This window comes from Oncorhynchus gorbuscha, linkage group LG18, assembly GCF_021184085.1.
Source record: "Oncorhynchus gorbuscha isolate QuinsamMale2020 ecotype Even-year linkage group LG18, OgorEven_v1.0, whole genome shotgun sequence".
Classification (NCBI taxonomy): Eukaryota; Metazoa; Chordata; class Actinopteri; order Salmoniformes; family Salmonidae; genus Oncorhynchus; species Oncorhynchus gorbuscha.
The window spans coordinates 6,126,419-6,153,144 of record NC_060190.1 but is presented as its reverse complement, the minus strand read 5'-3'; the positions used below and the strand labels follow the sequence as shown (position 1 = coordinate 6,153,144).

The window sequence follows — 26,726 nt, the reverse complement described above, 5'->3', positions numbered from 1 at the left end:
TCCAGGTCATGTGACATGATTAACCAAAACACAAGGCCCAAATATGACACAGTAAAGTTACATTTTATTCTATTTGAAATTATTCTATTAGATTCCATCATGTGTCGTTATGATAACTGGACAGTATCTGAACCACAGTGTTGTTATACTTCCTCCTACTCCAGCCTGGTCTCAGGGGGACCCCAGGAAGGTTATCTACCCGACTGACAGCAGAGGACAGTTCTGTGGCCAGGCCGGGACCCCCCTGGAGTAAGCCCCTTCCATTACCCCCCTATTTATTCTGCCTTTGAACATCTCTCTTCAACACTGATCCTTCAGAATTCCTCTTGTCCATTCACATGTCAAGATATTATCTGTCTCTTCGTGTTAATATGGCTTGTGTGGTATCATCCTGATGCGCTGTGGGGAGCCTGTAACACCCTGCTGTGTGAAGATGAAAAAGAACATCCTGAAGGATGCATTATAAAACGCTGTAATATGTACTTCCTGTAAATATTCACTACTATATAACTGTCTCTACATATGAACTACTATATAACTGTCTCTACATATGAACTACTATATAACTGTCTCTACATATGAACTACTATATAACTGTCTCTACATATTCACTACTATATAACTGTCTCTACATATTCACTACTATATAACTGTCTCTACATATTCACTACTATATAACTGTCTCTACATATTCACTACTATATAACTGTCTCTACATATTCACTACTATATAACTGTCTCTACATATTCACTACTATATAACTGTCTCTACATATGAACTACTATATAACTGTCTCTACATATGAACTACTATATAACTGTCTCTACATATGAACTACTATATAACTGTCTCTACATATGAACTACTATATAACTGTCTCTACATATTCACTACTATATAACTGTCTACTATATAACTGTCTCTACATATGAACTACTATATAACTGTCTCTACATATGAACTACTATATAACTGTCTCTACATATTCACTACTATATAACTGTCTCTACATATTCACTACTATATAACTGTCTCTACATATGAACTACTATATAACTGTCTCTACATATGAACTACTATATAACTGTCTCTACATATGAACTACTACAGTTGAAGTCGGAAGATTACATACACCTTAGCCAAATACATTTAAACTCATTTTTCACAATTCATGACATTTAATCCTAGTAAAAATGTCCTGCCTTTAGGTCAGTTAGGATCACCACTTTATTTTAAGAATGTGAAATGTCAGAATAATAGTAGAGTGAATGATTTATTTCAGCTTTGATTTCTTTCATCACATTCCCAGTGGATCAGAAGTTTACATACACTCAATTAGTTTTTGGTAGCATTGCCTTTAAATTGTTTAACTTGAGTCAAACGTTTTGGGTAGCCTTCCACAAGCTTCCCACAATAAGTTAGGGGAATTTTGGCCCATTCCTCGAGACAGAGCTGGTGTAACTGAGTCAGGATTGTAGGCCTCCTTGCTCGCACACAATTTTTCATTTCTGCCCACAAATGTTCTATAGGATTGAGGTCAGGGCTTTGTGATGGCCACATAAATACTTTGACTTTGTTGTCCTTAAGCCATTTTGCCACAACTGTGGAAGTATTCTTGGGGTCATTGTCCATTTGGAAGACCCATTTGCGACCAAGCTTTAACTTCCTGACTGATGTCTTGAGATGTTGCTTCAATATATCCACATGATTTTCCTGCCTCATGATGTCATCTATGTTGTGAAGTGCACCAGTCTCTCCTGCAGCAAAGCACCTCCACAACATGATGATGCCACCCCCGTGCTTCCCATTTGGGATGGTGTTCTTCAGCTTGCAAGCCTCCCCTTTTTCCTCCACACATAACAATGGTCATTATGGCCAAACAGTTCTATTTTTGTTTCATCAGACCAGAGGACATTTCTCCAAAAAGTACAATCTTTGTCCCCATGTGTAGTTGGCTTTTTTTATGGCGGATTTGGAGCAGTGGCTTCTTCCTTGTTGAGCGGCCTTTCAGGTTACGTCGATATAGGACTCGTTTTACTGTAGATATAGATACTTTTGTACCTGTTTCCTCTAGCATCTTCACAAGGTCCTTTGCTGTTGTTCAGGGATTGATTTCGCACTAAAGTACGTTCATCTCTAGGAGACAGAACGCGTCTCCTTCCTGAGCGGTATGACGGCTGCATGGTCCCATGGTGTTTATACTTGCGTACCATTGTTTGTACAGATGAACGTGGTACATTCAGGCATTTGGAAATTGCTCCCAAGGATGAACCAGACTTGTGGAGGTCTACAATTTTTTTCTGAGGTCTTGGCTGATTTCTTTTGATTTTCCCATGATATCAAGCAAAGAGGCACTGAGTTTGAAGGTAGACTCAAATGATGTCAATTATCCTATCAAAAGCTTATAAAGCCATGACATCATTTGCTTGGTCGCAAATGGGTCTTCCAAATGGACAATATTGTGGGAAGCTTGTGGAAGGCTACCCGAAATGTTTGTCCCAAGTTAAACAATTTAAAGGCAATGCTACTGAATACTAATTGAGTGTATTTAAACTTCTGACCCACTGGGAATGTGATGAAAGAAATAAAAGCTGAAATAAATCATTCTCTCTACTACTATTCTGACATTTCACATTCATAAAATTAAGCGGTGATCCTAACTGACCTAAGACAGGGAATTTTTACTAGGATTAAATGTTAGGAATTGTGAAAACTGAGTTTACATGTATTTGGCTAAGGTGTATGTCAACTGTAATTGTCTCTAACAGGAAGAAACCTCTCCTGTTCTACTTCAACATCCTGAAGTGTGCCAGTCCCCTGACCCTGCTGGAGTTCCAGTGCCCCACCACTCAGTTATGTGTGGAAAGCTGTCCTACCAAACACATGATGTTGCGGAAAGCCTTCGAGAACAAAGGAGATCAGGAGTACTACAAGCAGTTCTGCAAGGAAGGAGTGGACTTCTCCAAAATGGTGGGTGACAGAGGAGATACATTTGCAGTGGCAAAGAATGTAGTTAGGGAAATAATGTGTAACTAAGGGTGACTTTGTTTTGTTTCGCAGAGTGTTCTCAAGATCCTGAGGGATGGCCTGTGTCCTTCCATGCTCATGTCCAGCAAACCATGTAAGTCTTCTCAGGAGCCATAGCGTGCACTGTATGTGTGCGTGTGTTTTTATAAAGACTTAGTAAATGTATAGTGGCCACACAGTTAGTGATTCTCCACTCTCTCTCCTCTCCCTCCAGTCACTCGTCGGTGCCTTCCAGCTCTCAGTACCATGAAAGGTGGTGTGGTTGTCGTTGGCAACGAGACTATTTTTGACAACGGGGAGGGAGAGAAGGTGAACGCCACTGATTTTCTGGACGCTTCAAAGTGAGTCCTCATGCCTCAACCTGAAACACCGTCAATATACAGTACCAGTCAAAAGTTTGGACACACCTACTCATTCAAGGGTTTTTCTTTATTTGGACTATTTTCTACATTGTAGAGTAATAGTGAAGACATCAAAACTTGAAATAACACATATGGAATCATGTAGTAAACAAAAAAATGTTAAACAAATTAGATTCTTCAAAGTAGCCACCCTTTGCCTTGAAGACAGCTTTGCGCACTCTTGGCATTCTCTTAACCAGCTTCACCTGCAATGCTTTTCCAACAGTCTTGAAGGAGTTCCCACATATGCTGAGCATTTGTTGGCTGCTTTTCCTTCACTCTGCGGTCCAACTCATCCCAAACCATCTCAATTGGGTTGAGGTTGGGGATTGTGGAGGCCAGGTCATCTAATGTATCACTCCATCACTCTCCTTGGTCAAATAGCCCTTACGCAGCCTGGAGGTGTATTTGGTCATTATCCTGTTGAAAAACAAACGATAGTCCCACTAAATGCAAACCAAATGGGATGGTGAATCACTGCAGAATTCTATGGTAGCCATGCTGGATAAGTGTGCCTTGAATTCTAAATAAATCACTGACAGTGTCACCAGCAAAGCACCCCCACATCACACCTCCTCCTCCATGCTTCACGGTGGGAAACACACATGTGGAGATCATTCGTTCAACCATTCTGCGTCTCACAAAGACACGAAGGATGGAACCAAAAACCTCATAATTGGACTCATCAGACCATAGGAGAGATTTCCACTGGTCTAATGTCCATTGCTTGTGTTTCTTGGCCTAAGCAAGTTTTTTCTTATTATTGGTGTATTTTAGTAGTGGTTTCTTTGCAGCAATTTGACCATGAAGGCCTGATTCATGCAGTCTCCTCTGAACAGTTGATGTTGAGATGTGTCTGTTATTTGAACTCTATGAAGCATTTATTTGGGCTGCATTCTGACGTGCAGTTAACTCTAATGAATGTATCCTCTGCAGCAGAGGTAACTCTGAGTCTTCCTTTCCTGTGGCGGTCCTCATGAGAGCCAGTTTCATCATAGAGCTTGATGGTTTTTGCAACTACACTTGAAGAAACTTTCACGTTCTTGAAATGTTCCAGATTGACTGACCTTCATGTCTTAAAGTAATGATGGACTGTCGTTTCTCTTTGCTTATTTGAGCTGTTCTTGCCATAATATGGACTTGGTCTTTTATCAAATAGGGCTATCTTCTGTATAACAACCCTACCATGTCACAACACAACTGATTGGTTCAAATGCAATAAGAAGGAAAGAAATTCCACAAATGAACTTTTAACTAGGCACACCTGTTCATTGAAATACATTCCAGGTGACTACCTCATGAAGCTGGTTGAGAGAATGCCAAGAGTGTGCAATGCTGTCATCAAGGCAAAGTGTGGCTACTTTGAAAACACTTCTTTGGTTACTACATGATTCCATATGTGTTATTTCATAGTTTTGATGTCTTCACTATTATTCTACAATGTCGAAAATAGTCAAAACAAAGAAAAACCCTTGAATGAGTTGGTGTGTCCAAACTTTTGACTGGTACTGTATGAATGAATGAATGAATCAAACCTACCTACCTACCAACCAACCTATCAATCTGTCTGTCTGTCTGTCCGCCCGCCTGTCTGTCTGTCAATTGTTAGCAAAGTGTTAAGTGGACTTGTTGTTCTTACAGGAAGTCCAATGTGGTTGTTGAGGCTCGCCAGGTAGCCATGAGGATCTTTGAGGACTACACTGTGTCCTGGTACTGGATACTGATGTGAGTGTCTCTCCGTGGTAAACACACTCATGACACAAGACAATTGCTCACACTATTGTTACCTGTATTATCCCAATAATGTATTGCTGAGCCAACATTTCACCATAGAGATAAATGTTCCCTCACAGGAATAACAAAGTTCTGTGAATTTGAATATTATCTGTATTCCTCCAGCAGTCTGGTGACAGTGTGTGGGAGGGGGGTCAGTCTCATCTTAATAAGGTTCTGTGAATGTGAATGGGATTTCCTGTCTCTCCTCCAGTGGTCTGGTGATAGCCATGGTGGTCAGTCTCATCTTCATCGTCCTCCTGCGCTACCTGGCCGGGATCATGATCTGGGTCATGATCGTCATGGTGATACTGGTCATCGGATATGGTATTATATTCCCCTTTCCCGAAACCTATCTAACTGAAAACATACTGTTGTTTTACCTATTTAAAGTACCATTAAAAATAATAAAATCAACATTGTGCTTTATCAAGTTCAACCATTAAGAAATGTTAGAGGTAGGCTCAGTGATATGACGTAGGTGCACTAAGTAAACATCAGAGTGGGTCAATTTCCGCAACAACTAAGAGCGTTGAAGTGTAAGGCTAAACTTCTCGGCTGATTTGGTCCCATGGCTACCAGGCTGTAACGGTGTGAAGAAAACCCCGTACACGTGTACAGATACTGTGTCACTGTGTGAGAGCCAAGTATTTCATCTTGCTCATCGCAATATCTGCGGTGCTGGTGCAATGTCATTTCACTGACTCTTACCTTTAAAATGTTTAGGGATCTTCCATTGTGCCATGGAGTACCGCAGCCTGAAGGGAGAGCCGGGTTCTGACGTCACTGTCCGTGATCTGGGACTGCAGACAGACTTCTCTGTTTACCTGCAGATCAGACAGACCTGGCTGGCTTTCAGTGAGTACATGCACTCATTCTCCCTCTATCTCTCTCCCTCTATTTATTTTTCTCTCTCTTCTGCTCTCTCACTTTCTCTTTCTCTCTCAAGTCATTTGAATTTGCTTTATTTGCATGATGTACATATTGCCAAAGCTTACTTTGGAGATTTACAATATTAACATAATTACAATAATATTAATCAATATAGTCAACAGGACAACAGTAACAACAATAATCAAGGGTCAAAATAACCATACATTGAACAATAACAATAAGCATAGAGGACATGTGCAGGTTGGTTGGTCTGTCAGACACTGTCCCTCATGTTATGGCAGGCAGCAATGTAGTGCGCTGCCAACCCACAGCTCTCTGCGTCCTCCCCCAACAGGACAGGCAGCCTACTCTCATCAGAGAGGTCTTTGAAACCTTGAATAAGGATGTCAAATTTGGGGAAATGACACTCTCTCTCCCTATCTCTCCCTTTCTATACTCTTTCTCCCTCGCTCTCTCACATCAACTCATTCAACTCAAGTTGAGACACACACACACACCAACACTCTAACTGCACTCCGCTCCTTCGTCAGTGATCATCCTGTCCATCGTGGAGGTGGTTGTCATCCTGCTGCTCATCTTCCTCAGGAAGAGAGTCCTCATCGCCATCGCCCTCATCAAGGAGGCCAGCAGGGCTGTTGGCCATGTGATGTCATCACTGTTCTACCCTCTGTTGACCTTTGCCCTGCTGGCCCTGGTCATAGCCTACTGGGCCATCACCGCTGTGTATCCTTCAGCTGTCAATCATGTTATTCATGTTTACATGTCTGTCAAGGGAAAGAAGTGTTCCTGTATCGGTCCTTGTAATGGTGTGAAATGTGCTAGAATACTTTTAGTTATAGGTTTTGTTGTAGCGCTAGCCTAGATAGCTGTAGATGGTGAAGGGAACCGTGCAGATTGAAATGTGGACAGACTGAGACCGTCAAGGAAAATAACTGGGACGACTCCTCCACAAGTCATCGCTGCAGAAACTAAATGTATCCATAAAGTTTCCATGCAGATGGTCACGTCTGTATGACATGTCTCAGTATCTACTTCCTTAGTGATGGAACCTCCTTGACCACCTTTCCCAGCTTCCTGTCCACCTCCAATGAGCAGGTGTACAAAGTGTTCAACACCACTGAATGTAATTACTCCAGAGACACCTGCAATCCCGAGGTGAGCCACAAGATGTCTCTGTTCTTCCATATCTGCCTGTTTACACATCAGGCTTATTTTTTGTAAACTTTTATATGTTCCTTCTATTCTATCTGTATATAGTGTTCAAAAACGGCCTTTTTTCTCATTGATTGAATATAAGTGGACTACTCCTTTAATACCAGCAGAAGTGCTAATATCACAGAGATTTCCCCTCTCTTTCCTCAGACGTTCAACACCACCAACATCAAAGCCCAGTGCCCGGACGGCGAGTGCCTGTTTGCCTTCTACGGAGGCGAGACCTACTACCATAAATACCTCATCCTGTTCCAGTTCTACAACGTGTTCCTCTTCTTCTGGTGTGCTAACTTTGTGACGGCGCTGGGTCAGGTGACCCTGGCTGGGGCCTTCGCATCCTACTACTGGGCCTTCAAGAAGCCCGACGACATCCCAGCCAACCCCGTCTGCTCCTCACTTGGTCGAGCCCTCAGGTAGGCGGGGTAGTGTGTGGGATGGGGGGTGAGGGTTTGGATGCATGTGTGTGTCTGTGTAAGCAGTGCACGTGGGGGGGGCGTGAGTGACTGAGTGAGTGTGTGAGCGAGTGATAGGGTGAAATAAATAAATAAATAAAGAAAGAAATAAAGAAAGAAAGAAAGAAAGAAAGAAAGGTTGCATGGAGAGTTAGTGAGAGACCAATAATTTGGACACAATCTTTTACCTTCTTCCCCCTGTCTAGATACCATACAGGCTCCCTTGCCTTCGGTTCCCTCATCCTGTCTCTGGTTCAGGTCATCAGGGTTCTGCTGGAGTACCTGGACCAGAAGCTGAAAGGTGAGGTGGTGTTCTCACATATCCTGTTCCATTCTCAGATGTGAATGACTGGGATACTTCCTCATTGACATCATACAGTGGGAAATGGACCAAAAAAATGTCACTACTAATTATTACATTGTAATAGATGGTTGTTATCTAAATGAACAGGAACAGATGTCATTATCTCCTGTTTGTTGTTATGTACCCCACTAGCTGCCCAGAATCGCTTTGCCAAGTTCCTGCTCAGCTGCCTGAAGTGCTGCTTCTGGTGCCTGGAGAAATTCATCAAGTTCCTCAACAGAAACGCCTACATCATGGTGAGTTCATCAACCTAACTGTGTGAATGTACGTTCTTTGTGTGTTAAAGACTGTGTGAACTGTGTGAATTGAAGACAGTGTGAATTGAAGACAGTGTGAACTGTGTGAATTGAAGACAGTATGAACTGTGTGAATTGAAGGCAGTGTGAACTGTGTGCATTGAAGGCAGTGTGAACTGTGTGAATTGAAGGCAGTGTGAACTGTGTGAATTGAAGACTGTGTGAACTGTGTGAATTGAAGACTGTGTGAATTGAAGATAGTGTGAACTGTGTGAATTGAAGACTGTGTGAACTGTGTGAATTGAAGACAGTGTGAACTGTGTGAATTGAAGACAGTATGAACTGTGTGAATTGAAGACAGTGTGAACTGTGTGAATTGAAGACAGTATGAACTGTGTGAATTGAAGACTGTGTGAACTGTGTGAATTGAAGACTGTGTGAACTGTGTGAATTGAAGACAGTGTGAACTGTGTGAATTGAAGACAGTATGAACTGTGTGAATTGAAGGCAGTGTGAACTGTGTGAATTGAAGACAGTATGAACTGTGTGAATTGAAGACTGTGTGAACTGTGTGAATTGAAGACTGTGTGAACTGTGTGAATTGAAGACAGTGTGAACTGTGTGAATTGAAGACAGTATGAACTGTGTGAATTGAAGACAGTGTGAACTGTGTGAATTGAAGACTGTGTGAATTGAAGACTGTGTGAACTGTGTGAATTGAAGACTGTGTGAACTGTGTGAATTGAAGACTGTGTGAACTGTGTGAATTGAAGACAGTTTGAACTGTGTGAATTGAAGACAGTGTGAACTGTGTGAATTGAAGACTGTGTGAACTGTGTGAATTGAAGACTGTGTGAACTGTGTGAATTGAAGACAGTGTGAACTGTGTGAATTGAAGACAGTGTGAACTGTGTGAATTGAAGACAGTGTGAACTGTGTGAATTGAAGACAGTGTGAACTGTGTGAATTGAAGACAGTGTGAACTGTGTGAATTGAAGACAGTGTGAACTGTGTGAATTGAAGACTGTGTGAACTGTGTGAATTGAAGACTGTGTGAATTGAAGACAGTGTGAACTGTGTGAATTGAAGACAGTGTGAACTGTGTGAATTGAAGACAGTGTGAACTGTGTGAACTGAAGACTGTGTGAATTGACACTGTATGTAACACCACATGTTTCCCCTAGGTGGCAATATATGGTAAAAGCTTCTGTACCTCAGCCAGAGATGCCTTCTTCATCCTCATGAGAAATATAATCAGGTGAGTGTTGTTGACTACTGAGACGCCCTTCATAAACCCTACATAAACCCTCCATGAACCCTTCACATTTCCTTTTCAAACCCAAGTCTCTGGGACATTTTCTGAAGAGCAATAGCATCTTTAACAACTCCACATCTCCATTCATATAGACAGTTTTCATGTATCTCTTTGGGTTTCTGTCTCTTTTGATTCATTTCTCTGTTGGCTTCTCAGGGTGGCTGTCTTGGACAAGGTGACTGACTTCCTATTGTTTTTGGGGAAGCTCCTCATTGTTGGAATTGTGGGTAAGTGATCCTCAGAAACACAAGCAGAGAGACCTGATTGACACCTTGTACAGTTTCCCACCATCTGTGATACCTTTCAGTGAACCCTCATATCCTAATAATATGCATCTCTTCTTCTCTTGCTAGGAATCTGTTCTTTCTTCTTCTTCTCTGGGAGGATTAAGGCTGTGGAGCAGACTGCCCCCTCTCTCAACTACTACTGGGTTCCCATTCTGGTGAGAGACAGGCCTGAATGAACTCTTATACTGTTACTTCAATCCATGTTTCTCAATGTTTTTTTTGTGCTAGGGATTGGTAAAGCTAAAGGTCATACTTATTTAAAGGACCCTTACATTAAAACTGGTCAACATTATCCCAGGGCCGGTCTACTGACTCAAGGCTGAGAAATACTGCCTTCGAGTGTCTAAGTGTTGTTTGTATTGATTCCAACACTGTGTGTGTGCCTGTTTCTCTCTTCCTAGACGGTGGTGGTGGGATCCTATCTGATTGCCCATGGATTCTTCAGTGTGTACGCTATGTGTGTGGACACACTCTTCCTCTGCTTCTGTAAGTAATATCCTATTTTATTGGTATACTCTTTAGTCACTCACACAACTTTCCAAATCTGAAATGCTCTTTTTACCTGAGATTCCTCTTTTGCCTGCCATGTTTCTGACTTTTCCTTCTCTTTGTCTCTTCCCTCCTTATTCCACACTTCACTATTTCTTATTCCACACTTTTTGCTTCTGTTATTTTTTTCCACTAACCCGAACAAACATAACCCCATAATACACATCAAACACACACACAACGAAGGCGAAGACCTGGAGAGAAACGACGGCTCTCCAGAAAGGCCGTACTTCATGTCTCCGGAGCTTCACGAGATTCTCTCCAAAACCAAAATGGCGGAGGAAGAGGACAACAAAGAGGGTACGGAACAGCCAGACGCTGACCCAACTGAACCTACACTGATGGACGAAGTTCGCCTGGAGGAGGAAGTACCGCTGAAAGAACAAGATGGAGAGATACAACTGAAACGCCAAGATGTGCTCATGCAGGCCAACGAAGAGGAGCGACCTCTGAAGGAGAAGACCGAAGAGGCGGAAGTGGAAGAAACACAAGAGGAGAAATCTGAAGTGAAGGAGGAGGAGGAAGAGAAAGGACCAGAAAAGACGGGACCAGAAGAGGAGGAAGGAGTGGAAGAAAAGGGATCAAAGGAGGACAAACCTGAAGAGAAGGATCACCAGCCGGCAGAACCTAAAAAGGAAGAGATAGAGGAAAAGAAGCCTCAAGAGGCGGAGCCTAAAGACCATCCTTCTACACCCCAGGAGTAGTGGTTTACGTTGTCATGGAGACGTGAAGCTTGGTGAAACCTCATAACTAGGTCAGGAAATGCTCCTGGCCCTCCTCATACACTACCTGTTACTAACGACGTAATATGTAATTCTATGCTAATATGTAATTCTATGCTAACGACTGTGTGATTTGAACCAGTTAAATGTATGACCAGCTTTTAAATGCAAGAATTTTCACAGTGCTAATGTATTGTATTCACACATAGGGTTGTTTTAACATAAAGGTAGATGGTTTTAACAAGGTCCTGTGGTTGTAAAAGGCTGATCAAAAACCCAGTGCATCTCTGTAGCTTGAAAATATTATGTTTATTTATTGATTATTCATTTATTGTGTTGGTTTGGTTTTAGACAGTGATGTTTTTTTTATCGTGAGGATCTGTAGATCTGTGAGTGCTGAACCTGTGCCTGACTACTACAATTGTTATTATGAATATTTAATTGTCTTAATATCATGAAGTAATGAGTAATGAATGCACTATGAATTCACTATTACAATGTTTACAGTCAATCAAAACAAAACTTCAACTAACGGTGAAAATGAACAATGTTTACATTGATACCAGCTGACACCAAATGGTAAATCCTTTGATATCCTTTGATATGAAAATGTGATTTCCAATGGAATCAATGTGTATGTACAGTATGTATTTATTAATAGGTATGCTTATTATGTCTTATTACATCTGTGTGCAATTATTTATTTAGCTTATTAAGTTCTGTATCAATTATATAGATGATCCCTCCAGCCAAGAACATGTTTTTGGACTCAATGTATTGTAGGGAAATTCCACAAACTACTTGCCTTGGAATTTCAGACTGGCTTAACTGCTGTGATTGTGTTGCTGTGACGCAATCGTTTTAACCTCTCAGATCTAGGTCGTATTAACCACCGGAGGTTGGTGGCACCTTAATTGGGGAGGACAGGCTCTTGGTAATAGCTGGAGCAAAATCAGTGGAATGGTATCAAATACATCAAAAACATTGTTTCCATGTGTTTGATGCCATTCCATTTACTCCATTCCGGCCTCATTATGAGGCGTACCTGAACTTGTTTTTGTTTTCCGTTGCAAAATGTTTTTAAACGTTTTCCGCTGCATGGCCTAATGAATACGACCCTGCAAGCCCTGTTCAATGTTTACTGACCCTATTTGCCTTTGTTTTCTTCTTTCTCTTGCTCTCTTTCTCTCTCTCTTCTTCCTATCTCTGTGCTGCATGGTGTTTCAGTGACATTGCCTTTGAGTGCTTTATCAAAACTAACCTTGCAACCTTCTGTCAATGTTTTCTATCTGTTTCTGTCAGTGTGTGTCACATTGTAACCATGTTAGCTGATGTAGTATTTCACTTATATATATGATACATTCCACTCAGTTTGCTTCTGTTGGATGCAGCTGTTGATTAAAGTTTGTTTTATGGATCAATATATAGCTTTTTTTTTTGCATGTAAATGACAAATGTAATCATATTGAATGACGATAGGACAGTGGGAGAATGACACAATGGTGAGTTTCTATTCACTTTGGGACAGTTTCCGAGATACAGACTTAATAAGCTTAGTCCTGGACTACACAAGCACTTTCATCAACGCATGCTTTTCAGTACAGGATTAAGCTTAGACGGTGTCTGGGTAACCTTTATGTTGTTAGGAATAGGATACTGTTTTACCCGAAGAGATGTTGAGTTTGACAATGGTTGCTTCTCTTATTGTTGTCTCATCAATCCATTGATTTTCCAGTGGAAGACCTGGAACGCAATGACGGAACTGCAGAGAGACCCTACTTCATGTCTCAGAACCTTCTCACCATTCTGAAGAAGTCCAACGAGGATCAGGCCAAGACTGTAGACTAGCTGTTGGTGTGTGCGTGCGTACGTGTGAGGAGAACGGAGGAAGATGCGGTCAAGCCGCCTTGCCTGCGCAGTGTGCTGTGTGTGTGGAATGTGCCTTAAGATCACGATACTGTATGGATACAGAAGGATGCCATCGTCACAAACGGAGAGGTCTGAATGAGTAGCCAACATATTTGGTTGTGTTTCCCACAGAAGGTGTCTATGACAGAGCTTATATTATTTGTTTTTTTAAAGATGTAAATCTGTTCTTGTTTTATTATCATTTTGGTTGTTGCTTTTTGCTCTGCGTTTGGCTAGGCCGTTTTACTTTGGCTAGGCCGTTTTACTTTGGCTAGGCCGTTTTACTTTGGCTAGGCCGTTTTACTTTGGCTAGGCCGTTTTACTTTGGCTAGGCCGTTTTACTTTGGCTAGGCCGTTTTACTTTGGCTAGGCCGTTTTACTTTGGCTAGGCCGTTTTACTTTGGCTAGGCCGTTTTACTTTGGCTAGGCCGTTTTACTTTGGCTAGGCCGTTTTACTTTGGCTAGGCCGTTTTACTTTGGCTAGGCCGTTTTACTTTGGCTAGGCCGTTTTACTTTGGCTAGGCCGTTTTACTTTGGCTAGGCCGTTTTACTTTGGCTAGGCCGTTTTACTTTGGCTAGGCCGTTTTACTTTGGCTAGGCCGTTTTACTTTGGCTAGGCCGTTTTACTTTGGCTAGGCCGTTTTACTTTGGCTAGGCCGTTTTACTTTGGCTAGGCCGTTTTACTTTGGCTAGGCCGTTTTATTTTGGCTAGACCGTTTTACTTTGGCTAGGCCGTTTTACTTTGGCTAGGCCGTTTTACTTTGGCTAGGCCGTTTTACTTTGGCTAGGCCGTTTTACTTTGGCTAGGCCGTTTTACTTTGGCTAGGCCGTTTTACTTTGGCTAGGCCGTTTTACTTTGGCTAGGCCGTTTTACTTTGGCTAGGCCGTTTTACTTTGGCTAGGCCGTTTTACTTTGGCTAGGCCGTTTTACTTTGGCTAGTCCGTTTTACTTTGGCTAGTCCGTTTTACTTTGGCTAGGCCGTTTTACTTTGGCTAGTCCGTTTTACTTTGGCTAGGCCGTTTTACTTTGGCTAGGCCGTTTTACTTTGGCTAGGCCGTTTTATTTTGGCTAGACCGTTTTACTTTCTGCAGTCCTCTTGAAACTCTCTTTGAACATACAAAACTTTGTTACCTTTTGGGGGTTTTGTGGCTGACTGTATAATGTGTTCAATTTGAACACATGTTTTACATGAGAATTCTCCAAGTTTTTGTCAGTTTTCTCAAATGTATAATGAATTACATAGATTTTCTAACATTTAATTTACAAAAATGCTAAATAATTCTTGCATCAGGTTTGTTAATAATATTATTTTTCACTATTGCTGCTGTTGATATTTGTATAATGGCTGCATATTGCAGTGTAGATTTACTGTAACTTACCAAAGTAAAGAACATGTTCTAATGCAGTATTAGTTTTGGGACTGAAGATTTGTTAAGTAGTCCATAGGCCAGTGAAAAATGTAGTCCACTTTGGGGTGGTAAAGGTTTAATAGTCTCATCTTATTCCCCCCATTCCTCTGAACAAATAGATATGATGCCCACTCCAAAAGAGTAGCTTTCCAAACGTTTCACACCTTTATATGTCTTGTTGTTTGGGAATTTATGCAATATAATGTTTGCAGGCTGATAAATACATTTTAAGGCAAGTTGGAATGTTCACATGCTCATTGAAAATGACTGTATCAAACAACAATAGAACATTCCATTGGGTGGATCTCATTGTAAAAACATGGTATTTGGTACATTTTTGCCATCTCTTCGAAATTATTTACCTAGACTGACTCATCGTTGAAACAACACTGTTACAAATGGCGGAACTAGATATTTCTATACTTCCCATTCTGTCTTGATATACCCCAAAATGCATACATTTATGACCTTTGACCCCCGAAAGATTGGACCATAGAAATGTCATTACCATTCCAGTTTTTTCATACCTTAATATGTTGTATTATGAAGTGAATAACATAGAAAATTCAATTTGTTTGAAAATATTGTTCCCAGATAATACAACATCATTTCATACCATCAATCCTGTGGCACCAACTAACCACATAGAGGTCAAAACATAAAATGCACACATTTACCTACCTCAGAATCATGGGTATCATACCAACATGTAACCTAAATGAAAATCCTCATTAGACTTTGCCACCCCAAAGTAGACAAATATGTGAAATTTGGCCTGCTGGCCCATGGACTATTTACTTAACCTCAAATGCAAGCTTTTGTATATTTCATTTTCAAGAGAAGGATTGTGTAAACGTGTGTTTTTGGAGCAGTATGTGTTGTAAATAATAACGTTTTTTTTACTGCTGCATACTAAATTATGTATTATTAATTATGAAGTTAAAGTTATTGTATCTAGAAAAATACATAATTAAAGTGAGCTGAAGTCAAGTCGGTGCTTCTTTGTGGTTTGCTCTCCAGGTTCGTGTTCGGTCTCCAGCCTCGACCTGATAGGAAAGTCAGTGTACATGTTGCTAGGCAACGAGAGGCCATCCGAACGACGGTGTTTTCACGCGAATTCCGCTCATACAAGGACAAAACTACCTAAAAGTGCGTCAGTTTGCATCTAATGCTAGCTAGCTACTTCTAAAGTCGACTATTAGTTTGTGATTAGTGCACACTGACAATGCCGTTCAGCGCCGAGGCCATTAAGCCGCCCCTTCATGACCAAATAACAGAACTGCAGAGGAAAATTCAACTTCTTGGTAGGTTTAAGACTTGCAGCAGGCTAGCTAGAACCGGTAACTTATACTTGTTAACTAGCTAGGCCTAGTTGTGTGTGTGTAAACGCCATGTTGTTTAGCAAATTCAGACTTTGCATTAGCGCTATCTTGCTAACATTATACTAAAGATTCTTCGCCAACGTTACCTCCATCTGTGAGGTTACTTACAGGTTAATCTACTCTCGCTGAGAAATGTATGGCCACATGAAGCTATGATGAAAGATAGAACGTTAACTACTAGCTACTTTGTTGCAATCATTTTGCAAGGCCAGGTGATGTGTAGGCTATGTTGCCAGCAAAATGGGTTTAGCTAGAAATAGTAAAATGCCTGTTGAGATATTTAGCCTACCTTTCTAGCCATTAACACCCCCTGAGTAATGGAGAACAGTTTGGGACACAAAAATATAAATGGCATTCAACTTTTGATGTAACAGCTAGTTCCCTGTTTCTTTGAATAAGACTAAGAGAAGGCCAAAAGTCAGTCAGAGGATGCTGAAATAACGAATTTGTGAATTCGCCCAACAGAGGGCGACAGACGTGCATACTATGAAATGTCTCAGTCAAGCATCAAGAAAAACAGGAATGCTATCCTTCAGCTGAGGCAGGAGAACAAGAGACTACACAAGAAGTTGGCTAACGCTCTTGCTGTAAGTAAAACCGGTTATTCTACGAAAGATGTTTTGGTTTCAATGCTCAGCTTGTACTTCCCAGGTTGTTTTTCCCTGTTAGAATGTTGGAGTGCAGGGTCATATTCATTAGTGCACATCGTAACAAAACATTTTGGAACTGAAATTAAAAAGGAGCCTTTATTATTGGAAAAGTTGAGGTAGTCCTTCCCGGTTACAGACCGTTTTCTTTCTCTCTTCCAGGGGGACGAGCAGGTGATAAAGGAGGCCTTCCAAAGCAGAGGCATGGAGAAAGCTGCCTTCAGAAACATGTCAGGGAAGGTGGGGACATCGCAAACACATAGCTATGTTAGTTTGATGTATGTGTATTTTGATGTATTATTGACTATCATCTGTAATGCAAATTGGGGATAATCAAGATGGTCTACTTTGCATCCTGGTGAGCAGGCTGCTCTCAAGGTGCTGGACCAGAAGGTGTGTGACAAGATGAAGAAGCTGAACGCTCTAAAGCACACCACCCAGACGTACCGTCGTCGCCTGGAGGACCTACAGACACTGTACCAGAGTATGAAGCTAGAGAACAGGGGACCAGAGAGAGACACGGAGAGACGCAGCGAGGAGGCCAAGGTACTATATAGAAACAAACAGTGCAGCAGAGGATGCCACTGGAATGGAACCCTATTCTCTATGTAGTGCAGGACCGACTGACTGACTGACTGACTGACTGACTGACTGACTGACTGACAGACACACACACACACACACACACACACACACACACACACACACACACACACACACACACACACACACACACACACACACACACACACACACACACACACACACACACACACACACAATAGTGAATATGGTGGTATGAATATAGTGGAGGTGACTGATGTGTTGCCCTTGGTCCACAGAGTGAAGGAGAGGCGGCTGAGGAGCATCCCCAAAAGGTTACGCTCTTTCCTTCCATGCTGCCTCACCCCTCTGATTCTAGCCAGTCTTATCTACAATCAGAAACTTTTCAAACACTTAGCATGCCCAGCTCAGGATCAATCAACCGTCTATAAGTGTGTGTGTGTGTGTGTCGTCTTCCAGAACTTGCGGGTGCTGGAGAATCGTCTGGAGAAAGCCCAGCTGAAGTGCCAGGAGGCTGAACACATCATGAGAGGCTATCTGAAACTAAAGGCCCACCTACAGGTTAGTCCTAGCCTGGTTCCAGATCTCTTTGTGCTGTTTCGCCAGCTCGCCCCACATTTAACTTTATGCAACCAAGCCATGCCTACATACCCTCTCCAATGTGCTCTTTGGGTAGTTGAATCCTTTTCCATGACCTACTCTAATGTCTCATTTTTGTCCTGTGTGGGTCAGTGGCTAAGTCGTGGGTTCAATTCCCGCTGTGGCTACCCATACGGAAACGTATGCACTCACTGACGTAAGTAGCTTTGGAGAAAGGCGTGTGCTAATTGGCATATATTATAATTAGGAGGAGAGCCTGACCTTCCAGTCCCAGCTGGATAAACTAGAGGCTGAGATCCTGAGACAGAGACAGGAGCTGAAGGACCTGCAGGTCCTGAACAGTGACGCACTCCTCTCCAAAGACACTGCCAAGGTGACCAGCACACATACACACTCCTCTCCAAAGACACTGCCAAGGTGACCAGCACACATACACACTCCTCTCCAAAGACACTGCCAAGGTGACCAGCACACATACACACTCCTCTCCAAAGACACTGCCAAGGTGACCAGCACACATACACACGCCTCTCCAAAGACACTGCCAAGGTGACCAGCACACATACACACGCCTCTCCAAAGACACTGCCAAGGTGACCAGCACACATACACACTCCTCTCCAAAGACACTGCCAAGGTGACCAGCACACATACACACTCCTCTCCAAAGACACTGCCAAGGTGACCAGCACACGTACACACTCCTCTCCAAAGACACTGCCAAGGTGACCAGCACACATACACACTCCTCTCCAAAGACACTGCCAAGGTGACCAGCACACATACACACGCCTCTCCAAAGACACTGCCAAGGTGACCAGCACACATACACACGCCTCTCCAAAGACACTGCCAAGGTGACCAGCACACATACACACTCCTCTCCAAAGACACTGCCAAGGTGACCAGCACACATACACACTCCTCTCCAAAGACACTGCCAAGGTGACCAGCACACATACACACTCCTCTCCAAAGACACTGCCAAGGTGACCAGCACACATACACACTCCTCTCCAAAGACACTGCCAAGGTGACCAGCACACATACACACTCCTCTCCAAAGACACTGCCAAGGTGACCAGCACACATACACACTCCTCTCCAAAGACACTGCCAAGGTGACCAGCACACATACACACGCCTCTCCAAAGACACTGCCAAGGTGACCAGCACACATACACACGCCTCTCCAAAGACACTGCCAAGGTGACCAGCACACATACACACTCCTCTCCAAAGACACTGCCAAGGTGACCAGCACACATACACACTCCTCTCCAAAGACACTGCCAAGGTGACCAGCACACATACACACGCCTCTCCAAAGACACTGCCAAGGTGACCAGCACACATACACACTCCTCTCCAAAGACACTGCCAAGGTGACCAGCACACGTACACACTCCTCTCCAAAGACACTGCCAAGGTGACCAGCACACATACACACTCCTCTCCAAAGACACTGCCAAGGTGACCAGCACACATACACACGCCTCTCCAAAGACACGGCCAAGGTGACCAGCACACATACACACTCCTCTCCAAAGACACTGCCAAGGTGACCAGCACACATACACACGCCTCTCCAAAGACACTGCCAAGGTGACCAGCACACATACACACTCCTCTCCAAAGACACTGCCAAGGTGACCAGCACACATACACACTCCTCTCCAAAGACACTGCCAAGGTGACCAGCACACATACACACGCCTCTCCAAAGACACTGCCAAGGTGACCAGCACACATACACACTCCTCTCCAAAGACACTGCCAAGGTGACCAGCACACATACACACTCCTCTCCAAAGACACTGCCAAGGTGACCAGCACACGTACACACTCCTCTCCAAAGACACTGCCAAGGTGACCAGCACACATACACACGCCTCTCCAAAGACACTGCCAAGGTGACCAGCATGGGTATTATTATTGTAACTGAGGACTGTCCCGTACCTCTCCCCCTCATGCATCACCTTACAGTCATCAATGTGTCCATCGTGTAAAGTCCAGCTGTCTGAGTTTACGGCTATTTGTTGTGAGTTGAATGCTTTTCTTTGCTGTTTGTACGATAAACGGTAGTTAATTGACTCTCTTGGTCTCTCTCTTTCTCTCTCTCTCTCTCTCTCTCTCTCTCTCTCTCTCTCTCTCTCTCTCTCTCTCTCTCTCTCTCTCTCTCTCTCTCTCTCAGGCAGAGCTGCAGCGTCAAGAAGAACAGATGTATAGGGAGAGGAAGGACAGAGAGTGTATCCTCACCCGTTACAAGAAAGAGGCAGAGGACCGTAAGGCTCAGGCTGAGAGAGTGGAGAGAAGGGTTGGTCCCCACCACTTTACACTTACATCCATAGAATAACAATGACAAGAAGGGATTTTCCTATTCAAGTCAACGTTCCATGATGGCTGGACCGGCTGCCATATTGGGTGTACCCAGGGCTGTTTCTAGCATTTCGGGGGCCCTATGCGAGATTTGGTTGGGGGCTTGTGATTCTACTCATTTTGTCCCCTGGGTAGGTGCCTTGCGTGCCCGGTCAGTAATTCAGCCAGGAATACTACAAGGTTTAGATAGCAACTGACCTAACAATCTTTAACATGTCAGCTGACATGGATAATTGAGTGACTGACATAACAAGAGAAAAACTGCTGATACACAACCACGTATCAAAATTGCACCTTGTGTGTTCTACTATTGTAACTAACAGTAAGTTAAGACCACGACTGACTTCCTAAAACAACATTCTATTTAGCTATATATCTACACTTCTTACATATCACTTAGTCTACAGAGTAAATGTCCTGACGTCTGCCCCCTTTCCTCCAGGCCCAGCGGGCAGCCATGCAGCCTGACGAGCTGAGTAGCGACGCCCAGCGCAGTGCCACCGGGCTGGGGGAGGAGGAGAGGACCATCTCCACCTTCGAAGAGGCCTTCAGACGCATCAAGGAGGCCACGGGGGTCACTGACACACGGGTACGGAGAGGAGGTCATTTTATATGATTCTTTCATTTTGTGTGTCTTTGTATGCAAGTGTGTGCGTGGTACATGTGTGTTAGTTTGTCTATGCACCTACTGTATCCATGTGTGTGTATGCAAGTGTTGTGTGTTTTTCAGCTATTTGTGTGTGTGTGTGTATTAATCTATATCTGTGTGTGTGTGTGTATTAATCTATATCTGTATGTGTGTGTGTATTAATCTATATCTGTATGTGTGTGTGTATTAATCTATATCTGTATGTATGTGTGTGTGTGTGTATTAATCTATATCTGTATGTGTGTGTGTATTAATCTATATCTGTATGTGTGTATTAATCTATATCTGTATGTGTGTGTGTGTGTATTAATCTATATCTGTATGTGTGTGTGTATTAATCTATATCTGTATGTGTGTGTATTAATCTATATCTGTGTGTGTGTATTAATCTATATCTGTGTGTGTGTATTAATCTATATCTGTATGTGTGTGTGTATTAATCTATATCTGTATGTGTGTGTGTATTAATCTATATCTGTGTGTGTGTGTGTATTGATCTATATCTGTATGTGTGTGTGTATTAATCTATATCTGTATGTGTGTGTGTATTAATCTATATCTGTATGTGTGTGTGTGTATTAATCTATATCTGTATGTGTGTGTGTGTGTATTAATCTATATCTGTGTGTGTGTGTGTGTGTGTGTGTGTGTGTGTGTGTGTGTGTGTGTGTGTGTGTGTGTGTGTGTGTGTGTGTGTGTGTGTGTGTGTGTGTGTGTGTGTGTGTGTGTGTGTGTGTGTGTGTGTGTGTGTGCTGATCCATCTCTGTGTCCTTATGCAGGAGGTGGTGGAGAGGTTCATCTCCCAGGGAGACACCCAGCAGCACCTGGAGGATCTGAAGAAGGAGAACCAGAGAACCCTGCTACAGCTGAAGGAGGACAGGGACCGCCTGCAGGAACACTTCCAGGACATCAAGTACTCCGGGGAGACCAAGCTCTCCAGGTCAGTGGGCAGGGGTTAGAGGTCAAGGGTTAGGGATTACACAGCAAATGTAGCAGACCAGAGAAGTTGTAAGTGGATGCTGACACCTTCAATGGAAGGTATTATTTATTAAAACAGTGACCCTCAGAACAGATCCTTGAAGATTGTAAATTGTGGGAGAACTTGTGGGAGAAGACTTGTGGTGGTACAGAAGTTGGTCTGAAATGTTCCCTTCCTAGTGTTGAGTTGAGTGTGTCTGTAAAGTCATTCTGATGGATATTTCTTACTGTCTTCTACAGTGGTCAGCAGATGCTGGAGGACTGTAAGCGCCACCTGCAGGCGGAGCAGGGGAGCCGCGACGCCGCCAAGGAGCGTCTGGATTGGCTGACCCGTACCCTGAACACGGTCCGGGCCGGGGTGGAACACCTATCTGACAAACTGCAGCACATCAAGCTGGTACAGAGAAGACCCCATTAACAATATAATGTACACTGACCTGAGACCCATCAAATTCTTTAGATTAAGTTGAAACCTCGTAAATAAATGTGAAGGTGCTCAGAAACATTACGTCAATTGTGTCCTCAAACACCTCCCCTCCTCCAGGGTGACCGACTGGAGCCCCAGCTGCCCCCCGGCTCAGAGGAGTACGTGGTGGAACTGCTGTCCCAGTCAGAGCAGAAGCTGCTGTTATTGCAGGAGGAGCTCCAGGGGAAGGACCTGGCCGCCATCATGAAGGAGATGGAGGAAGAGGAGGTGAGGAGGAGGGGGAGGAGGAGAGGTGGGGGTAAGGGGAGGGAGAGGGGAAGGACATGGCTGCCATCATGAAGGAGATGGAGGAGAGGATCAGAGATACGACTCTTCCTTATTCGTTAAACATTGACTGTTGTTGCCATAGAAATTGAATGAATGGAAAAGCCCCTTAGACCAGGGCAATTTGACAGTACACATGTGTAAACTCATTATTTTTTCGGTGGTTGCTGCTCCCAACAGTGAATGTGGTATTGTAGAGACAGACAGGTGTTTCAGACAGTACATGGAGTATCTACTCAAATAGGTCCTGCCAGGGTAAAGCTTTGTGACCTGAAACCATCTTCTTATTTTCCGTTCATTCGCTACTGTACTCCAAGGTTTTTGCCAGCCCCTCCAGGCAGACTAGATGCTACATACAGACCATGTTCTTTAATCTGTGCACTGGTGCTTGAATAGCTTATCTGTTCCTGGATGGAAATACGGCCATTAGGTGTTTGATCTTGATTATTAACGAGTCACATTCAGCCGGCCACCTTGAAGTCACCCCCTGGTGTGTGTTTGAGAACACTGTGTTCAGGAGTCAGAGGGTACGGGTTGTTCAGGAGTCAGAGGGTACGGGTTGTTCAGGAGTCAGAGGGTGCGGGTTGTTCAGGAGTCAGAGGGTACGGGTTGTTCAGGAGTCAGAGGGTGCGGGTTGTTCAGGAGTCAGAGGGTACGGGTTGTTCAGGAGTCAGAGGGTGCGGGTTGTTCAGGAGTCAGAGGGTATGGGTTGTTCAGGAGTCAGAGGGTACGGGTTGTTCAGGAGTCAGAGGGTACGGGTTGTTCAGGAGTCAGAGGGTACGGGTTGTTCAGGAGTCAGAGGTACGGGTTGTTCAGGAGTCAGGGTACGGGTTGTTCAGGAGTCAGACGGGTTGTTCAGGAGTCAGAGGGTACGGGTTGTTCAGGAGTCAGAGGGTACGGGTTGTTCAGGAGTCAGAGGGTACGGGTTGTTCAGGAGTCAGAGGGTACGGGTTGTTCAGGAGTCAGAGGGTACGGGTTGTTCAGGAGTCAGAGGGTACGGGTTGTTCAGGAGTCAGAGGGTACGGGTTGTTCAGGAGTCAGAGGGTACGGGTTGTTCAGGAGTCAGAGGGTACGGGTTGTTCAGGAGTCAGAGGGTACGGGTTGTTCAGGAGTCAGAGGGACGGGTGGTTCAGGAGTCAGAGGGTACGGGTTGTTCAGGAGTCAGAGGGTACGGGTTGTTCAGGAGAGAGGGTCAGGAGTCAGAGGGTTGTTCAGGAGTCAGAGGGTACGGGTTGTTCAGGAGTCAGAGGGTACGGGTTGTTCAGGAGTCAGAGGGTACGGGTTGTTCAGGAGTCAGAGGGTACGGGTAGTGGTACACTGTTAGCTCTTGTGATGTCTGTCTGGGATTCTCTAATGACGTTGGCTTTGACTGGTCTCAAGTTGTATGCCTTTACATTTTTAAGGCATAAGCCCTGGTCCCAGATCGTTGTGCTTTATAGCCAACTCCTATGGTTGAATAAACAGATCTTCTTGACTAACATGTTCCCTTTGACATCTTATTATGATGAGAACAACTGTCTCTCTGTGTCTGTGGTTTTGTGTCTGTCAGTTCCATGCCAGCATCGAGGGGAAGCTGCCCCATTGCAACACCCGCATCAAGCTGCCTGAGGCTCAGAGACAGGACCCATATGATGGTGAGATGGGATCAGACGCATAATTGCATACACACCCACAGACACACAGACACACTCTATCTCGCGATCCCTCTCCCTTTTCCCTCTCTTTCAGAAGAGGAGGAGAGCGGGGACGATGAGGGTGACATTATCACCAGGGCGATACTGAAGCACCAGTCTCAGCTCATCATTGACTCCAAGACTAAGAGGAAGACCAGGACCAAGAAGAAAAAGGGCAAGCTCTGATCCTAGATCAGTTAGGCTGGCTAGAGGTCACAAGAGCCATAGAAATATAATTGCTAGAATGGGGAGTTTGTGTTTAGTGTGAGGTCATAGGTCATATTTGTGCCCTGGATTGAGTGAAAATACTTTTGCTTAGATGGCATAGGGGACTTGAGTGAAATCTTACTCCTCACATATAATTATTCAGTTAGCTAAATAATTATATTCCTTATTAACTAATGGAATGCACAGTAAATGTATATTGTATATTTGGGATGATACTGTAGCTAGGGGAACGTTGTGGTGGCAGATCATATAGTACCTTGCAGTCATCACATTAGCTACTTTATGAATGCAAGACTTGATTTTATCACAAAGCAGTTCAACACAAAATAATTTCCCACTTGCACTACTGATTTGTAGATTATAAAATTGTAATCAAAATAGGAATGAAAATCAATAAAAAGCTTGATTTGAAGAATTACTCAATTACTCAAGGTAATATTGCTCTAATGCAGGGGTGTCAAACACACAGCCTGTGGGATGTTTTTTGTTGTTGTATAATATATATATTTTTGAATCTGCATTGAAATGACTTAAATATTGAAACTGTGTAGGAATCAGGGCTTGACATGAACCTTTTTAGCCTTTGGACAAGTAGGACAGATTTTTTACTTGTTTACCAAAGTCACTTGTCCCCCCCAAAAAAGGTCTGTATCACAAGCCAAAAGGGTGAGTGAAAATGAGTGAAGTACACATATCCGTGGGAATTAGGGGTGTTGAGGGTGCAGCATCACCCCCTAATAAATCACTTTATTCATAAATGAGTGATTAAATTAGTGTACAAGGCCTTTGATTAATGCTGTATGATTACTCCTGTATGATTACTCCTCTTTGATTACTGCTGTATGATTACTCCTCTTTGATTACTCCTGTATGATTACTGCTGTATGATTACTCCTGTATGATTACTCCTGTATGGATTACTCCTGTATGATTACTCCTGTATGATTACTCCTGTATGATTACTCCTGTATGATTACTGCTGTATGATTACTGCTGTATGATTACTCCTGTATGATTACTCCTGTATGATTACTCCTGTATGATTACTGCTGTATGATTACTCCTGTATGATTACTGCTGTATGATTACTCCTGTATGATTACTGCTGTATGGTTACTCCTCTTTAATTACTCCTCTTTGATTACTCCTGTATGATTACTGCTGTATGATATTCAAGACAGATACAGTTAAAAAAAGATTCTGATCGGATATTTTGCGCTGCTTTGGTGAGACTCTTAGCTGTCTACATTGTCCTCTTGCTTCTTGTAAATATAACATTTATTGAAATAGGCTATAGCAAATAGGAATATAGGCAATTTACTACCCTGCTTTCTGATCCAATTCTGATCCGAGTAATTGTTTGATATTGTGATTTTTTTGACTGAAATCTATATATTCTGGTTATCCGGTTTTTTAAAACTTGCACCAGGCAAGTGTACAAACCTTAAGGTTGAGCCTTGGAAATGATAATGGCCCTACATCTACAGTCTCTTCACTCTGCCCAGATTCATAACCGTCATCGGAACGAAAGCTAGACAGCATGGGGAAATTCCAAAAGCAATGGATAGAGATTTTTGCTAATTTTGACAGCGAGGAAACATAATCAATCTAAAGTGAGGCCCTATTGACCTCGGGGAAGACTGAATGCGGCACTCTTGCTCTAATTTTGTACAGGGTTTCCCAACTGCCGGCCCGCGGGTCCTCAATTTATTTGTAAATATGTTCCGATCCCCTGACCATCCACTCAAGAAAAAATCGTCCTGCGGCTGAATCTAGTTGATGATCCCTGATTTAGTAGAATATACAATATAAAAAACTGTTGAATTAGTCATGCTATGCTTCATTTCCCTATTTCTCCGTAAAGCTGGTAAAAGAAACTCCATTTATAACAGGCCATGTTGTTACAACAGAAATGTTATACGGCATCTTGTTGGCACAACAGATATTCTTTCTATTTTGTACTGCTTGTATTTACTTCCTCTGTTTTACCAAGAAAAACTGGGCTGTTCTCAGATCTGTTTGTACTGTCTTGCCAAATCATATGGTCATTGTCATGCCAAACATGGTAGCCTACCCACGAAAACATTTTCTTCACTATTACTCACACCTGGGTCTCTGGAGTGGCCCAGCGGTCTAAGAGACTGCATCTCAGTGCAAGAGGCGTCACAGCAAATCCCTCGTTCAAATGCAGGCTGCATCACATCCGGCCGTGATAGGGAGTCCCATAGGGTGGCGTCCGATTTTGGGCGGGGTAGGCAGGCATTGTAAATAATAATTTGTTCTTAACTGACTTGCCTGGTTATATAAATAATATTCTGGCTTCA

General features: G+C 43.2%; 2 protein-coding genes across 8 annotated transcripts in view; both read left to right on the top strand.

Moving 5' to 3' along the window:
* slc44a2 (solute carrier family 44 member 2) overlaps window positions 1-15,541 on the top strand; it is a 29,723-nt gene extending 14,182 nt beyond the window's left edge. For 2 of the 4 annotated variants that reach the window (XM_046312728.1, XM_046312729.1), the window contains exons 4-20: window positions 165-249; window positions 2,770-2,971; window positions 3,062-3,122; window positions 3,243-3,369; window positions 5,071-5,154; window positions 5,417-5,529; window positions 5,929-6,060; window positions 6,627-6,819; window positions 7,167-7,251; window positions 7,459-7,721; window positions 7,967-8,061; window positions 8,257-8,360; window positions 9,545-9,618; window positions 9,832-9,902; window positions 10,029-10,117; window positions 10,364-10,448; window positions 12,969-15,541. In XM_046312728.1, the coding sequence (XP_046168684.1) occupies window positions 165-249; window positions 2,770-2,971; window positions 3,062-3,122; window positions 3,243-3,369; window positions 5,071-5,154; window positions 5,417-5,529; window positions 5,929-6,060; window positions 6,627-6,819; window positions 7,167-7,251; window positions 7,459-7,721; window positions 7,967-8,061; window positions 8,257-8,360; window positions 9,545-9,618; window positions 9,832-9,902; window positions 10,029-10,117; window positions 10,364-10,448; window positions 12,969-13,081 (1,976 nt within the window). In that variant the 3' untranslated portion in view covers window positions 13,082-15,541. Of the gene's footprint in view, window positions 1-164; window positions 250-2,769; window positions 2,972-3,061; window positions 3,123-3,242; window positions 3,370-5,070; window positions 5,155-5,416; window positions 5,530-5,928; window positions 6,061-6,626; window positions 6,820-7,166; window positions 7,252-7,458; window positions 7,722-7,966; window positions 8,062-8,256; window positions 8,361-9,544; window positions 9,619-9,831; window positions 9,903-10,028; window positions 10,118-10,363; window positions 10,449-10,697; window positions 12,655-12,968 lie in introns of those variants that run through there. The other 2 variants (XM_046312726.1, XM_046312727.1) reach the window with 1 other exon arrangement.
* A 66-nt stretch (window positions 15,542-15,607) lies between these two features.
* On the top strand, window positions 15,608-26,726 carry odad3 (outer dynein arm docking complex subunit 3). Of its 4 annotated transcripts, none has more exons than XM_046312737.1 (14): window positions 15,608-15,700; window positions 16,399-16,520; window positions 16,743-16,820; window positions 16,947-17,126; window positions 17,423-17,458; window positions 17,604-17,705; window positions 17,992-18,117; window positions 19,939-20,061; window positions 20,566-20,712; window positions 21,552-21,712; window positions 21,991-22,147; window positions 22,295-22,444; window positions 24,051-24,135; window positions 24,230-26,726. In XM_046312737.1, exons 1-14 carry the CDS (start codon window positions 15,619-15,621, stop codon window positions 24,358-24,360), a joined length of 1,680 nt encoding a protein of 559 aa, XP_046168693.1. In that variant the 5' UTR covers window positions 15,608-15,618; the 3' UTR covers window positions 24,361-26,726. The 4 variants fall into 4 exon arrangements, with proteins under 4 accessions (XP_046168693.1, XP_046168691.1, XP_046168694.1 ...); XM_046312735.1 differs by having other exon boundaries at window positions 16,743-16,847; XM_046312738.1 differs by having other exon boundaries at window positions 15,608-15,855.

Bases quoted from the DNA above. Each gene is read 5' to 3' on its own strand.
- odad3 (XM_046312735.1), top strand. From the start codon at position 15,619: ATGTTGCTAGGCAACGAGAGGCCATCCGAACGACGGTGTTTTCACGCG. The intron at 17,127-17,422 runs GTACTATATAGA...CTTGGTCCACAG, and splicing joins GACGCAGCGAGGAGGCCAAG to AGTGAAGGAGAGGCGGCTGA. The intron at 18,118-19,938 runs GTGACCAGCACA...TCTCTCTCTCAG, and splicing joins TCTCCAAAGACACTGCCAAG to GCAGAGCTGCAGCGTCAAGA.